Source organism: Hemibagrus wyckioides, linkage group LG23 (genome assembly GCF_019097595.1).
Source record: "Hemibagrus wyckioides isolate EC202008001 linkage group LG23, SWU_Hwy_1.0, whole genome shotgun sequence".
In the NCBI taxonomy this organism is placed as follows: Eukaryota; Metazoa; Chordata; class Actinopteri; order Siluriformes; family Bagridae; genus Hemibagrus; species Hemibagrus wyckioides.
In genome coordinates, this window is record NC_080732.1 from 13,644,581 (window position 1) to 13,660,117 (window position 15,537).

Below are 15,537 nucleotides of genomic sequence, written 5' to 3' on the forward strand. Positions count from 1 at the left end.
GTGTGTGTCTGGTCCGGTAGAATATTTCTGAAGCTCGGTCAGCCGCTTGTGTTGGCCGTACATGCTCCTGCACAAAACCAAACCTGCCTCTCTGATCTCCTTCTATGGCCTCTTGGTTTCCTACTGTAGTCTCCAGTGTGTGTGTGTGTGTGTGTGCGCACAGCACGGTAAAGTAATAAAATCCAGCCCCTTGATTCCTGAACCTCTGACTCCTCTTTCAATGCGATACTTAAAAACTAAAGCTTAGACAGCAACATGTTCACAAACCACACATCTACCCCATTGGCCCTCCGCTGCAGACGAACACAAAGCCAAGCAGGAATGTTCATGACTCTGTACCCAAAAAGCATTAAGCACTTTATATGACTTCATCATACGGTTATTATGTGTAATCTGAGTCTGACTAAGGGTATTAACCTCCTCTTTATTGTTCCCTAATACAAATCAGATTTCACAATGGAGCTTGCTTTTATCTAAAGCGCGTGAGAGTTGCTTTTACAGTCAAAAGCTTTTAACAAAATACAGTGATGGAGATGGAGTGTCAGAAAGCCGCTACTTTGTCTGGCTTCGTTTTTAGCAAATTATAAGCCTTAATTATTTAAAGGCATTAAACAGTTTGTTTTGAGTTTTTATCATCATTCTTTTTTCTTTTTTTTTTTACACTTCCCCATCAGATTACCTCCGAGGCACATCATTCCAGCCAGCCGACTCTTTTCAGACCACATCACTTGACAGCATAACACACATTCGGACCTCGCATTAACATGCATCCCTGATGGTCACATCGCAGCCAAGACACACAACCATTTGCACCTGGTGTTATGGATGTCTAATTTTTACTGATCTGATTTGCGTTAAAAACGAATCTTGTCACGTGTACCTTTTGCGGAACGTTTCAAACGTTTTAATTTATTATAAATGAATGGCTGATAAGATGATGATGAATGGATCAATAATCCATTAATGCAGTTTGCCTAGCAATGGAGAGCTCTACCATTCAGGACAATTTCCAAACAGTCTCAAGGACACAGTCGATTAGTTGGTCCTTTGATGCCGTCTTCACAAGTGTTCAGCTGATGTCCTTATGGTGTCCCAAACCATTCCGGATTTGGTGCATCTTTTGAGAAGCTTTTGAGCCTGTTTGTCACTTACCGCTGATCACCCTGGATGCCAGGTGTAAATGGTGCCTAAGGAAAGTGCTTTTGGCTCTCTTACACATACATGAGCTCACTTATCATGACTGGTGAGTGTCACTGTGATTGACCTGGGAGAGGTCTTGTGAAAGAATAGAGCCTCCTCTGTGGCTAGTGTGCTATCATATTAGCTCTTAGAGAAAGGCAATAGTCTGCTAAAAGCAAGGGAAAATCTTACTTAATGTAAGTTTGAAGTGTTGTGGCCAATCTGTCAAATATGAGTACCATGTACATGGGCTAATGCCACAAACAACCATTCCTCATAGCAGGAGGAACCCTATATTGTCACTTTATTTATGCATGATGTTTAGAGGTATCACTATTTTGCAGTTCACATTACTATACTCCACGGACATGCTGCCTGGGGCCCAGGTTCACAAAAAGACTGTAATTCAGGTGCCTGTGTGTGAGTGTGTTAATGCTGACTCTGCAGGTTTGATTACAGACCCCTGTCGTGTTGTTTTGCAGCAGCAATGTAAACAGCGATAAAATGTTACGAGCGCTTCTTCCCCAACAAGAGAACAGTCACGTGGCGCATGTGTTTTTCCCAAACGCCACACTTACGCACGGCCTTGTCTTTTCATGCCTTAAGGCTTGCTCCAAAAATTGTCCTGATTTTTAAATTCCTTGCTCATTCTTTTCCCTTATTAAGTAAACGTATCTTGGCATGGTAGAATAGTTTCCCGGATCGTCATTTAAGAGCGTTGCAAATAATTTAATGAGACGGACGTTAATCACCTCACATTCCCGTTCTCTGTATGCACACTACTTCGTTTCGATGTAAGTTAAAAATAACAAATCTTTTCATTACTTTAAGGCCAGGAGTTCATTTTTGCAGCTGGCCCCGGGCTTCATTTTTATTTCATTTTCCAAGTGAGTGTAGTTTTGTGTGAGTTGGGGAACATCTTCCAGCTGGCCTGTTCTCCTCTTTTGTCCATGCTTTTACTCTCTCACCTCCTCTTCTTATCTGTCTTCTGTGTTGGACCCTCTTCATCTCCTCATCCACGATCTCCTGAGCGTCAGATTTTGTGTTTTCTTTCTAAAACCTCACCAAATGTTGTACAGAACCCATAGGAAATGTTTGTGTTTCACTTTGTTTTTGTGTGTGTGTGTATGCGTGCGGGCATTTCAGATTCACATTATACCGCAACCGTATGAGCAATACATCCGCTCATCGCATGGGAGAGATGTCGCATGAACATGTGGAGAAATTATGTTTACAGTGGACTCGCACCCACACAAACATGCAGGCATGTGTTGAGCTCTGAGGGCTGGTTTATACGTCTTTGTCTGCGTATTTGCGCACACACGAGGGCATCGCACGTGACTGGGCACGTATACTCACCAGATCCTTTATTAGGAACATGTGTACAGCAGTACAATGCACAAAATAATGAATTTACAGGTCAAGAGCTTTAGTTACCGTTCACATCAAACCTCAGAATGTGGAAGAAGACTCGGTGACTGGTTGTGGGAGGTTGTCGGTGGTTTAAGCACTCCTTGTAACCATGGTGAGCAGAAAAGCATCTCAATCCATTACAGTAGATGAATACATCAGGTGCAATCCTGTCAGCCATAAACAGGAATCTGATGCTTCAGTGGGCACAGGCTAATGTTTTATTATTATTATTATTATTATTATTATTATTATTATTATTATTATTATTATTATTATGAGCAATGACCAGTGAAGTGAATAACACTGATTAGTATCTCCTCATCATGGCACCTGTTAGTGGGTGGGATATATTAGGCAGCACGTGAACATTTTGTTCTCAAAGTTGATGTGTTAGAAGCAGGAACAAAAAAAGCGTCTGCAGTGGTCAGTATCTATCAAATGTGGTCCAAGGAAAGGATAAGTGGTGATTCGGCGCCAGGGTCATTGATGCACGTGGGGAGTGAAGGCTGGCCCGTATGGTCCGATCCAACAGATGGGCTACTGTTGCTCAAATTGCTGAAGAAGTTAATGCTGGTTCTGATAGAAAGGTGTCAGAATACACAGAGCATGACGGGTCAGGGCTGTTTCGGCAGCAAAAGGCGAACCAACACAATATTAGGCAGGTGGTCATAATGTTATGCCTGGTCGATGTATGCTTGGAGTTCAGTGCTCTGATCCTGTGTCATTCATTCACCTTTCCACACTACGTACTCTCAAACACTGACATGCTTCCTAAACGATTAGACATTTGCAAAAAAGGAAGCAAGGCTGGAGGAAGCGTTCGGGTTAACATGGATGTTCTGCTTCTTGACTTGATTTTGTTTAGAGAAAAAACATCTTGTCTGCTGTATCTTCGGTTAGTCTTAGATAAGCTGCTGCTGACGAATTGATTTCACACAATGGCATGGCTTTGCGTTTATAGACTAATGGCAATACTCATGCATGCTGTCTAGGCCAGGGGTCATCAAATGGCAGACCGCTGTCTGAATTTGGACCCAGCAAAGTATTTCAGCAGACTAAACTCTCAGTACTAAATTTTTCAAACATTAAAAAAAATCTCAGCTCCTGTAGTAGATGCTCTCTTGTGGTTTTATCCAATCACATGCATTTACGTAGATCATTTAGTTGAAGGCAGCTCATCAGCCCTGGGAATAGCCAGGCATTTCAGACAGTGGAGAGTTTTCTTAGACGCGAATAGATTTTTCCTTTTATTTACTTTCTCTGGTCTGATTAGTGAAGCAGCGACATTGCTTGCTTAATAAAAACGCTCAACAACGGAAACCAAATGTTTAAAGATGAATGAACCGAGAAGTATGCTTTTATTCTCCCGGCTTCAAATCCAAAACCGATGTCTCAGCTGTTCAGCTGCTTGGTCTGTGATGGAACAAAAATATAAACACTTCTTCTTTATAGCTATAATCGTGGCTGAGGTAACTTGTCAGCATTCAGACATGCTAGTTACATATCTACAAGGAATTTATGTAACCGAACCTTGTTCTGTAACTAGTTGTGTCTAAGCTGGACACGTAATTGCTAGTGCAAGCCGCATGATTGACAGACCAGTAGAAACATATATCCTTATTCAATCTGGTCGAATGGTTATTGATGCATCATGAATACATTTTTATGTCTATACATAAAATACATTCCTTGCACTTAGTGGCTCAAGGTTCGGAAATCTGCTGAGAGAGAGAGAGAGAGAGACAGATGCATTGTCATGTTTAGATTTGTGTGATATAACGATATAATCTTCTCTACACCGCATTAGATAATATCCGGGGATGTTTACTCCGGTACAATCATACCGTATTTAAGCTCTTTATGCATTTCGTGTAGTTATGCAGTAGTTATCACTCAAAATCGTCGTCTGTTTCCCAGCTATTAAACAGGACACAAACACCTGATCCTGAAAGCCTGTTGGTCATTTTGTAACCAGTATGGTAGCTTAGTGGTTAAGGTGTTGGGCTACTGATCAGAGTTCGAATCCCAGGTCCACCAATCCCTCCACTGCTGGGTCCCCTGAGCAAGGCTCTTAACCCTCAATTGTTAACTTGTTTAAAATGAGATAAGGCCAGGATAATGTGCAGGATAACAGAATGAAGAATACTTCAAATTACATTATCATGTTACTTATTCCTGTCATCACCTCTGAAACCAAATGAAATCAGAGATGAATTTATTCTCCGAGACATGGGCTGTTCGTCTTAGCTTCTAGTCTATTCTAATCAGTATTCTTGAGCATTATAAATGTGCCGAAGATCACCTAGTGCCCTTGTCTAAGTCTCCGACCCATGAATGTTTTTCATTCCGAGTGATTCATCACCACTCGCTGTCCGAAGCCGGCGTGTTGCCGCAGTCAAGATGTTAAAAGCGCCTCGGTTCCAAATCGGTGATTAGACATTATCCACTCTGCATTCAAAACACTCCAGCTGTTCACCGTCTGCCTGCCATAATCCAGAATTAGACATTCGAAACTTATTTCAGAGATGCTAAATAAACATCTCGCAGAAAACCCCACCATATAAACAAATACACACATTCTTTAAACCACATGTTTGGAGCACAGATTGTAAAAGTCCCTGTGTTAGTTGTTACTATAGAAACAATAAAGTGTTCCTTAAAGCACGAGTGCAATAATATAAACCTAGAAAATTAATCAACATCATTGAATTGAAGTCTTAAACAGCATTTTTGTTATTAATCATATTAAGGACCAGTCTAACATGGCTTGATGGATTAATATACTCATCATCCAGTAGTTTTAAGAACTTCTAACGAGCGTCGTTCTCTGTTTCTCTGCAGGAGATGTCTCTGGTGGCCCCCGAATCACCGTCAGAACAGGCCAGAAGAGTGTTTCAGACCTTCGATCCAGAAGGTAAAACTATCTTAAAGGAACATGCACATCATAACAATTGTACTGTTCATTTTAACACGTATTCTCGGTTGGAGAAAACACAACGAGAGCAAACAAGAGAGACAAGTAATGATAGATGTATGGAGTGGAGATGCTCTAACAGCATGAAGGAACGCTCTAGATAGGGAGAAAAGCACCTCTTGGGTTTATTTGTCTCTCTGCCTGTCAGAGCAAAAGGAGGAAAGCCAACATTCAGCTTGTTTATTTTCTTGTTCCAAGGAGAATAGACACCCAGCAGACAATAGAGAGCCTGAGTGTGTTTGTGATTTTGAATTGTCTTTGCGTTTCTGCCTTATGACTGGAATGTGTTTTGCCAAGATCCCACAGCCACTCAGTATCTCAACCAACTGACCATAATGACTAGAAAAAACCCTACAATATTAATAAACATAATCCACCACTGTTCCCATGTGTATACTTTTTAAACACTATTATTATTATTATTATTATTATTATTATTATTTTGGCAACATTGTCTCTTAAATGGTTTTCTGTAATGCACCATTTTATCAGGAGTGGACACCAGTTTTTCTTTTCCAGTAATGAGTATCAGCTGATACCAGTACCAGTAAACTAATAATAATATTAATGATAATGATAATAATAATGCAGGAAGACAATGCATCTAATTACCTGTGGTCAGTAAATGCACAGTTCACTCAGTCGACATATGTAATTTAGTGCAGACTATTTTGCGGCTGCTCTGCGCTCATCACCTGTGTTTGTGTACTGCAGATATCTGGTTTTGTCATTTGTGTAAAGCATTTCTGTAGTCCTCCTTTATTTATTGCTCGCCTCGATACAGAAGCTTCCTGAGGGATCAAGCAGGTATACAGAGGAGCCGAATAGAGGGAAGAATATATATTAAGAGGCAAAGAAGGGGGATTTGGGGCAGGGTATGGCGGTGTGAACTTTGGTCTACCTGTAAAGCCACACATCTGGATTTTTTTAAGCATACATTCACCAGGACAGCCATTGTGGTTGTTGGTTTATAAGGATGTTCGAAAGCGTTAATGTTAAGGCGACATAACAAACCATTTTAGATCTGCGCCCTCAGATTAGTCACAAAAATGGAATGGCAATTCATTAATGCCTTTTCCCCAGTGACTGGATGCAATTCGAGCATTATTGCTCCCAAAATAAACAGCATGTTCGTCTGTCTTTTATCAGAACAACGTGTAGCGTCTGGTTCCGTTTCGTCTCGTATGATACCGTTTGTAGACGTCAAACAAAAGATTTGAGCGAAAGCGCACACATGCAAGCAGAACGTTATTAAAAGGGCAAGTTTGCCACAGACGACTTTCTGACGTTCTGCGGTTTTCATGCACAGAAGTCAGAACTCATGTAGGCTTACTGTGTAAGAAAGCACAGAAATCGGTGTGGCTCTTAAAATAGAGGCACTGCCATGAACCCCATCAGAACAGCAATGGAGCAATGAATAAACATTACCGCCGTTCCCCATGAACACAAACACTAATATTCTGCATAGAGGTTTTGAGTCGTCCGTGGATAATACAATAGAAAGGAATGTTCTCTTGTTATTATTGTTTCTGCGTTACGTAGTTTTTTTTTTTGCTCCATTGCCTCGTACTTCGTGTGGAACACTTCCACCCCTTTTTTTTCCTAGTTGTACATTGTTAGCATGTTGCTAAAATAAATCAGCTCCGAGCCAAATGCTTGGCTTTGTGACAAAAGCAATACTTTTCCTTCAAAACAGAACGATCATTTTTCATTTATTGTGTCGGTATAGTCTTGAGCTGGAATGTGATGGGAAGTAGAATCCTGTACTGTGTGTGTTTGATAAGTACTGAGAAAGGGCTACTGTGCTGTACGGGACCAGGTTTACGGGACCTCAGTCCTACAATTATGTATATAGAGTAGAAATGATGGAGAATAGGCGCTCAATACAAGCTAATGCAGACAGGAGAGAGACAAAAAGAGCAGTGGTAATATGATGATGCCTAAGACAAGCTGCTCTTAAGTATAAATCCTGTCCTACAGTTGGCTTGTTTTTGTGTCCCCTCTCACGTTACGTGGCTTTAGAGAAAGATTACGGGTTTTCTTTATACCTCAATTTCTTTTCTTTTTTTTTTCCTCCCTTTCTCAAGCATTAGGACTAACCATATGTTTCATCTTTATCTAATTTTCTTCTTTAGATAACGGGTTCATTCCCGACACGCTGCTCGAAGACGTTATGAAGGCTTTGGATCTGGTCTCGGAACCTGAGTAGTAAGTTTGTGCATGGGCGAATGTTATCATGTTTTCAGTGATAACAGTAGTCGGATGTTTTGTGCGTGCATATCTGTACAAGAAGCACCTGCAGTCCCTCCTCAGGTCCCCCGCTGACCGTACGGTTTGGTTCACATGGATCAGTTCGCTGGATGAGAAGCAAAGGAAATAAAAAAAGAAACCTAGGAAAATAATCTCTTTCGTCTCAGCTCTGTTAAAGTGATAGAGAAGGTCCAGAGGGTCAGTACGTCCAGACTCGGAACGTCAGAGCAGATCTTCGCTGTAAACACACACACTCCAGAGTGAACCGGTGGACCTTTGAAACTCTCACCTCATAAACAGCTCATTTCCAGCCCGTAGTTTAGTAAGCAAGACGCTATGGAGTGGATGCGAACCAGATCTCGTCACGAAGCTGCACAGATTGTTATACAGGCTTTAAGAGCATTTGTGTCATTGTTTATGTGCAAAAAGGAGCGTCCCTGATTATTTTCTTATACAACTATCCATGTGAATTTGCCAATAATTGCGATTTTTTTTTTTTGTGACAAATGACGATGCTTTCCTGCCAGTTATAACGGCACTTAATATTGTGGAGCCGGTACAAGTTTGTATTTGTATAATTTGCTCTAATTTGTATAATTAACAAAAACAAACAAACAAAAGAACACAGAAGGTTACTGGGTAATAGGGTTGAGAAATATGACAATATAATATATAAGATATTTTGATTATATCACAGTACACCTTTCTGTGATTTTAACGGCTCTTGTAATATGATCTAATACAATTATAAAGAATTTTGTAAAGATATATCTTATATATTTTTCACTTAAATATGTTTTTAAAATAACTGCAAGCATTAGTGTTATTTATTTCATTTTATTTTTTTAAATTAACAATGCAAATTTAATATAAAAAAATTAAAATATAAAAATACAATATTTAAATCTTTTTGTATATTAAATTAGAATTTTTAATTTTAAAAAATAAAATGAAATAAATAACTTTTAACACTAACGCTTACAATTATTTTAAAAACATATTTAAGTGAAAAATATATTTTTATTTTTTAATAATTCAACAATACTTGTTATTGCTTTATTGCTGCCATCTATATTTTATAATACCTAATAATATATATATTATAATATATATATATATCTCACTGAAACTTACTGACGGTTCCAAAGAACTGGCACTGGAGTCTCCTTCCATTCCTTGCAGAAAGCCTATTCACCCCAATCCCTTTTAAAAATTAGCCTATTATTTTATGCACGTTTTCTTCCATACAGTTCAGTCGTTACTGCACAATCATTAAATATATTAGAGCAAGGGCATTAATAACAACATCTTGCAGTCAGGAATACTGTTAGAGCTGCTGTAATAGAAAATGAATCAACACCTTCTGACCAATCAGAAATGCACAACACAAATAATCTCAGCGAGCATGACGTGTATGGTTCCCGATTACTTGAGAGTATGTGTGATAGAGCAATCACGCTTCCTTAAAAAGGAAAAGTCTGTTCATGTCAGAAATCATTGTACTTGTTTTAAAGTAAAGAGCAGGTTCCAGACATTACTCATGTCTGTATAAATAACTTGTGCACCTTTTTATCCATGGATATCAAACCTCATCATTACAGCCAAGTATTTCAACACTTACATACTTTTCCTCACTTGTACGAAACAGACACTATGCATCTATACATTGTTGTTTTTCCCTGTAATACCAGACATACTGTATGTATCCATGTGCAGCAGATAATAAATCTTTTTCCTCTCCATCTCTCTCTTAAAAATACGTCTCAGCGTCAATCTGATGAAGAGTAAGCTGGATCCTGAGGGACTAGGAATTGTTTTGTTGGGCCCATTCCTGCTCGAGTTCTTCCCCGATCAGGTAACGCAGAATATTCTTTATTCTGTTCGCTCACATTTGCTCTTGTCAGTTAGTGAGACCTCAAAGCTACTGATTAGAACCCCAATACCGAGAGTCAGCCACTGTTTGTGGCTCATTCTGTATTCTGATTCATATTTTCCAGGATCTTGTTTGTTTACACCCACTCAAATGTGCTGAATTATGCATTTTGATGTTTATTTTACAGCTTGTGTATTGTTGGTTATTGCAATCATGCACATCCGATATGCGGCCCTCACGATCAGTCTCTCCAGGATTTCACTGAGCTTTCCTTAATTTTTGTCCAAAACATTTACAGCTTAATATTTATTTTTTCATTATTTACAAAAATTTAAGCTTGGAAAATTTTTCCTTTACAACTCCTTCCGGTCAAGACACATATGTGAATACTTTCTAAGATTGCTGTACTCATGTTCAACACTGGTGAATCAAAGAGCGCTTGGGCTGAATGCATGATTTGACGTCATTGCGAACCTCTCTGAATATTACAAGCATTAGCCAGATCACAAAATCCTATTGGGACTGTTTCTAGTTTAAAAATAGTACTCAGAATGGTAAATGGTTAATAAAGTGTAATAAGAAAAATGAAGCAGCAAAAAAATTTAAAAAAAATCAACCACTCCAACTTTGTGAACAGAAATCAGCGACCGTTGATTTAACGGTCAAAACATGCAGCTAAATATAGTCAAAACTGCAGCTAAATATCAGTTGAAGGGAGCGCCTGTTTTATCGTTTACACTCGTAGAATGGAGCCATCCTGACCACCGACATGCGCTAATGTTTTTGTGGTACAATTCTGGTTTTCCGCTCAATGCTAGGATTTTCATGTTAGCGATGTTGGCAGCTCTGGTGCTGTAATATAACTTGTCCTTAATGCATCCCTTCTTTTAGCCTGTGTGCTGAATATCTGGACGAAGGACAGAAGCGAGAGTGACACTTACAGTTGGCATACGATTGCAGCCTCTCTGGAAGCATGTTAAATAGATTAGGAAAGCATTATGGCCAAAAGCCTCCATTTACTGTTGAATCAAACATTTCAACCTCATTTTAGACGCACGTTCACACGCCGCTGTAGCCGTGCCAGCAGTACACGGCTAGACTGAGTGATTTGGCTCCTTATATGAGCGAGTGTTTGGGTCTCAGTGAGGCATGGAGCAGGATTTCTTGACTCACTCGAGCATTTACTGCTATTTGCTAACCGCAGGTTCCATTATTGTTTGATCTGGCCATTGTTCCTTATGTCCAGCTTTAATTTCTAACTTTTCATGTTGCTTGAGTGGCATGATTTTGGTCAATTGATTAGTTTGTGCTGGACAGGGATCATTAGGCATTTCTTTGGAATGGAAAAGCGGTCATTAATGTTCCGTTCAACAACATTGTAGAGTCTCAAAACTGGGAGTCAGCATTTGACTCAAATACACCTGATTTGAATTATAAAAGACTCGATCAATCAGATCTGTTAATCTGCGGAGAGACCGGGACGGAGAACGGCCACATGTGGTTATCTTTAAGGTGGTCTTGCGCTCGAGCTCGCACACTCATGTATCCTCTTGCGTTGCAGGACTCAGGGATTCCAGACTCATTTCCTGTGTACCACTATAACGGCCTGAAGCAGTCCAACCACAATGAGAAGGTAACACGCACACACAACCTCTCCCATATCATGCCCATGCACATTATACACACACCAGTGCACATTAGCACCAGTTGGAGTGCTTGATCCCGACCGACCCCCTGCACCACATTGAGTGGGGTTTAAAATGTGATTATTGAAGCGATGTATCTCAAACCCATTTCAGCAGCCTACTCGTCTCCTTAAGGGTCAGTCAGCTGTTTCTAGCTTCCAAAGGTCCACTGCCTTTAAAGCCACACCATGAACACACGTTCATTATCAAATGGCGTTTAAGTAATGCACAAGCCCTGAAGGATCCTTAAATGATCTGAGCTTCAGATCAGAAATCTCTGACGGTGTGAGAGGGACATCCATAGTATTACCTAACATGCAGTGTAGAGGTGGAGTGGCAGAACACAATTGCATGAGATCAGTGTGGCCTTTATCGAGGACAGTCCAAACATCATTGTCAAAATTCGTAGCAGGGGTCAGAGAACAGGCAGACGCGGTTAACAAAGGCATATCCATATTTATAGTCGAGGCACAGAAACAGATCAAAACCCAGGAAAAGACTAGTCAACCAGAAATGCAGGATAAACACTGCTCAGCACTTGATAAACAGGTGAATACAATATTGACACCCAAGAAAAATAAACTAATGACTGAGGAAGACAGAAGTGAAGAAATGAGCAGAGTCAAAACAAGGCAGTGATAAAATCAAAGCAAAAGACACACAAGTGCATTCCCACGTAGTAACAGATGTGCTAAGAGGGGTATTACATGACAATACAGTCACAAGATCCAGATATTGCCAGTCTTTTAGTCACACTGCTGACCATCTTGTGATGAGGAAAATAAAGAAAGTACTGCTGTGAGTGCGGTTGGATTGCTGTGATGAAGGATAGAATTGTAAGGAAAAAATGCGCCTTCTGAATTAACTACATCTTTGTCTGCTGTTTAAGCTTCAGGTCAGCCATATTTATACACAGATCAGGCATAACATTATGATCACTGAGAGGTGAAGTGACTAACACTGATGATCTCCTCATCATGGCACCTGTTAGTGGGTGGGATATATTAGACAGCAAGTGAACATTTTGTCCTCAAAGTTGATGTGTTAGAAGCAGGAAAAATGAGCAAGCGTAAAGAATTTGAGCGAGTTTGACGAAGGGTCGAATTGTGATGGCTAGACGACTGGATCAGAGCATCTCCGAAACTGCAGCTCTTGTGGGGGTGTTCCCGGTCTGCAGTGGTCAGTTTCTATGCACATGGGGAGTGAAGGCTGGCCCGTGTGATCCGATCCAACAGACGAGCTACTGTTGCTCAAACTGCTGAAGAAGTTAATGCTGGTTCTGATAGAAAGATGTCAAAATACACAGTGCATGACGGGTCAGGGCTGTTTCGGCAGCAAAAGGGGGACCAACACAATATTTAGGTGGTCATGATGTTATGCCTAATCGAGGTCTTTCATATTTTTCAACTTGATCTGTTTGTGTTAAGTGAGTATGACTGAATTCTCTTACTAGGACTGATCAAGGTGCTAAGGAACTGAACAGTTAAATGAAAAGTTATAGCTAAATTAGTAGCTTACCTACTCGTATAACAAGCTGCTCCTTTGTAGAGCTTTTAATATATTCCAGCTTTTAATTATGAGTGGGTGTTTTTAAACAGTTCCACCAATCAAATTCAAACCACTGTAAAATCACTTTGGCCTGTAATGTGTATATTAACTAAAATCCAAATGTAAGCCAGGGACAGCTCTGGGAGTTGTCTTTTACTGTTTATAGGTGTGTGTGTGTGAGTCAGAGAGAAAGAGACAGAGCGATTCTGTGGGCTGGGATCCTGATCTCTTTCACTGTGACCAGTAGCTAAGTGCTTCCTCCCGACCCTGCACAGAGGGCCGTTCTCCATTTTCCACACGCTTACCTATAAAGAGTCTGATGGCATTAACACACACAATCCCAAGAGTGGGAGGCACACACACGTGCACGCACACACACACACACACCACCGGCCTCGTATATCAGTTTATCTGTGTGTGTAGGGATTTGTGTTTGCGCATGAGCAAGCAACCTTTGACTTCCAGAGGAAGTATGATTGAAGGCTGCCCATTTTTATTCGAGTTGAATGGTTGTCAGTCGTGTGTGTGTGTGTGTGTGTGTGTGTGTGTAAGCGTACACACAGGGACTTTCTTTTCTGTGGCAAGTAGATTTTACTGTGAAGTTGATCTCCTCTTAATGGCAGTCACTGTTTTACTGGTTGCTAAGGGGACCATGCTACAAGAACGTTCAGAACATGGATCACTTTTCTGGAGAAGCCATTTAACACAGAGAGTGGGGCCTCATTTGTGTCCATGGTCTGTCCGGGTATCCTGTGTGTGTGTGTGTGTGTGTGTGTGTGTTTGGCTTGTTGTGTATCTGCTACAGATCTTAAAATAAGTCATCACTTTTGCTTGGATTATAATCTTAGATGTATTGAAATAATGTTACAGAAAGTTGGAGAAGCAGGAAACTAGTTTTCCACTTTATCTGTTGCACTGTTGTATAATTTATAAAAAGATTTTAGAGATATTTATAAAAGCTGTGTTTTCAGCTCCATATTTAATGGGACAACACGGCCAGATTAGATTTTTTTGCAGCTTCGAAACAGTGATGACTTTCACCTGCTTAGGAAAAGTTCAGTGACTAAATAATATTGTATTTAATGCAGGTTAGTAAGTAGGGAGAAATTGTGATGAGCGTAGGCTTCGCAGTTTGTCACTGTATGTGTGACTTTATTGTCAAAAATGCGTTTGAGAGCAGCCTATTAGAATCTGATCACTCTGTGAGATCATTGAGAGACGATTCCACAGCAATGCTGAATTAGCCATGCTTTTGAGGTGGGAGAGAAGATGATCTTTCTCCTCTGTTAGTAACAGTGACGATGGTCAATCTTTGAACTCTTGTATGAAGAAGAGGGCTAGATAGAGCTGTGAAGTTACTTACATCAATGGTTCTCATCCCTGTTGTGTAAGGCTGCAGTTCCCCAACAATTTAGGTTGGATTATGCTCTCTGGAATAAACCATCTAGCAACTGCTGGTTCTTGGACCGTGGGATACAAAGGTGTATTCTTTGCCCTTCTGTTGTTAACATGTTATGTTGCTCTCTAGGCATCACCCCTAGCATTCGCTTAGGTTAGTCTTAAATAAAGAGCACTGTTTGCATGAACCCCAAACCTCATACTATTTCACAAATTCTCAAGTGAGGCATTATCAGTTCTCCAATCATACATTTCTACAGTCTCATCTTATTACTCCTGAACGGTGCTCGATTCAGTGTAGTGCTGAAATACTTTTCTAATCCACACAATAATAAGTCACGAGTACCGCAGTCATAGTTACGCCAAGACCGAGGTTTCACTTTGATCACAGTTTGATCTTTATTTCCTTAATATTTTGAAGACGTCATCATCCCTAATATATTAATATGTCGCTTTTCGTCTAACTGACCCTCTTCCAACACAACAGTCATGCATATCACCGGCTGCGCTAAAGCGACTCGCACCAGCAACAGCTATGTCTAACACGTTTGTATAACGTTACATATAAATTAGTTAGACCCAGGTCCAAGCTGACTAAATCTTTGGACGTGAGCATAAGGAAACAAGCCAGCCTTATCTTTCAGGAAGCATGAGCTTTAATTTGTTATGGCTTGTAAGAATAATCTTGAGCACTTTAGACACTATCCCAAATAAAGTAGAGAATTTTCTGACGTCATTCATTACACCGTCCCTGTTTTTCCATCCGACTGCAACTCGATTCTTATAGCAGGTGTTTACACACGTTGTCCAAGAGAGAGTTTCCTGTCCCCACCTCTCTGTGTCGATGGCAACAGCAGCCAACTTTCTGTTATTGGTTCAAGGAGAGGTTGTAGGGGGCACAGAGAATATTTAGAATATTATACTTGTAAGTCAATCACTCGTGTTTAGCAGGCTGAAGGAAGAGCTGTTTATTAATGTGTGTATCATTTGGGGGGGGGGGGGTCAATATGGAGAGCATGTGTGTTTTGCCTAGTGAACTGTAATTTATTTTATTTACGTTTACTAAGGGGAGTGGCTTACTGACTTGCATACAGACTGAGTCAATGACTTAATTATTGACTGACTGGCTTATGACTGAATAACTGACTTTCACGCTTGTGGAGGTGTTCCCGGTCTGCAGTGGTCAGCGTCTATCAAAAGTGGTCCAAGGAAGGAAC

The 15,537-nt window shown here is 40.3% G+C and overlaps 1 protein-coding gene across 1 annotated transcript in view; it reads left to right on the forward strand.

Moving 5' to 3' along the window:
* mindy3 (MINDY lysine 48 deubiquitinase 3) overlaps window positions 1-15,537 on the forward strand; it is a 38,319-nt gene that overhangs the window by 19,815 nt on the left and 2,967 nt on the right. The window contains exons 11-14 of the mRNA XM_058376760.1: window positions 5,434-5,506; window positions 7,702-7,774; window positions 9,584-9,671; window positions 11,251-11,322. Of these exons, the coding sequence (XP_058232743.1) occupies window positions 5,434-5,506; window positions 7,702-7,774; window positions 9,584-9,671; window positions 11,251-11,322 (306 nt within the window). The remainder of the gene's footprint in view (window positions 1-5,433; window positions 5,507-7,701; window positions 7,775-9,583; window positions 9,672-11,250; window positions 11,323-15,537) is intronic.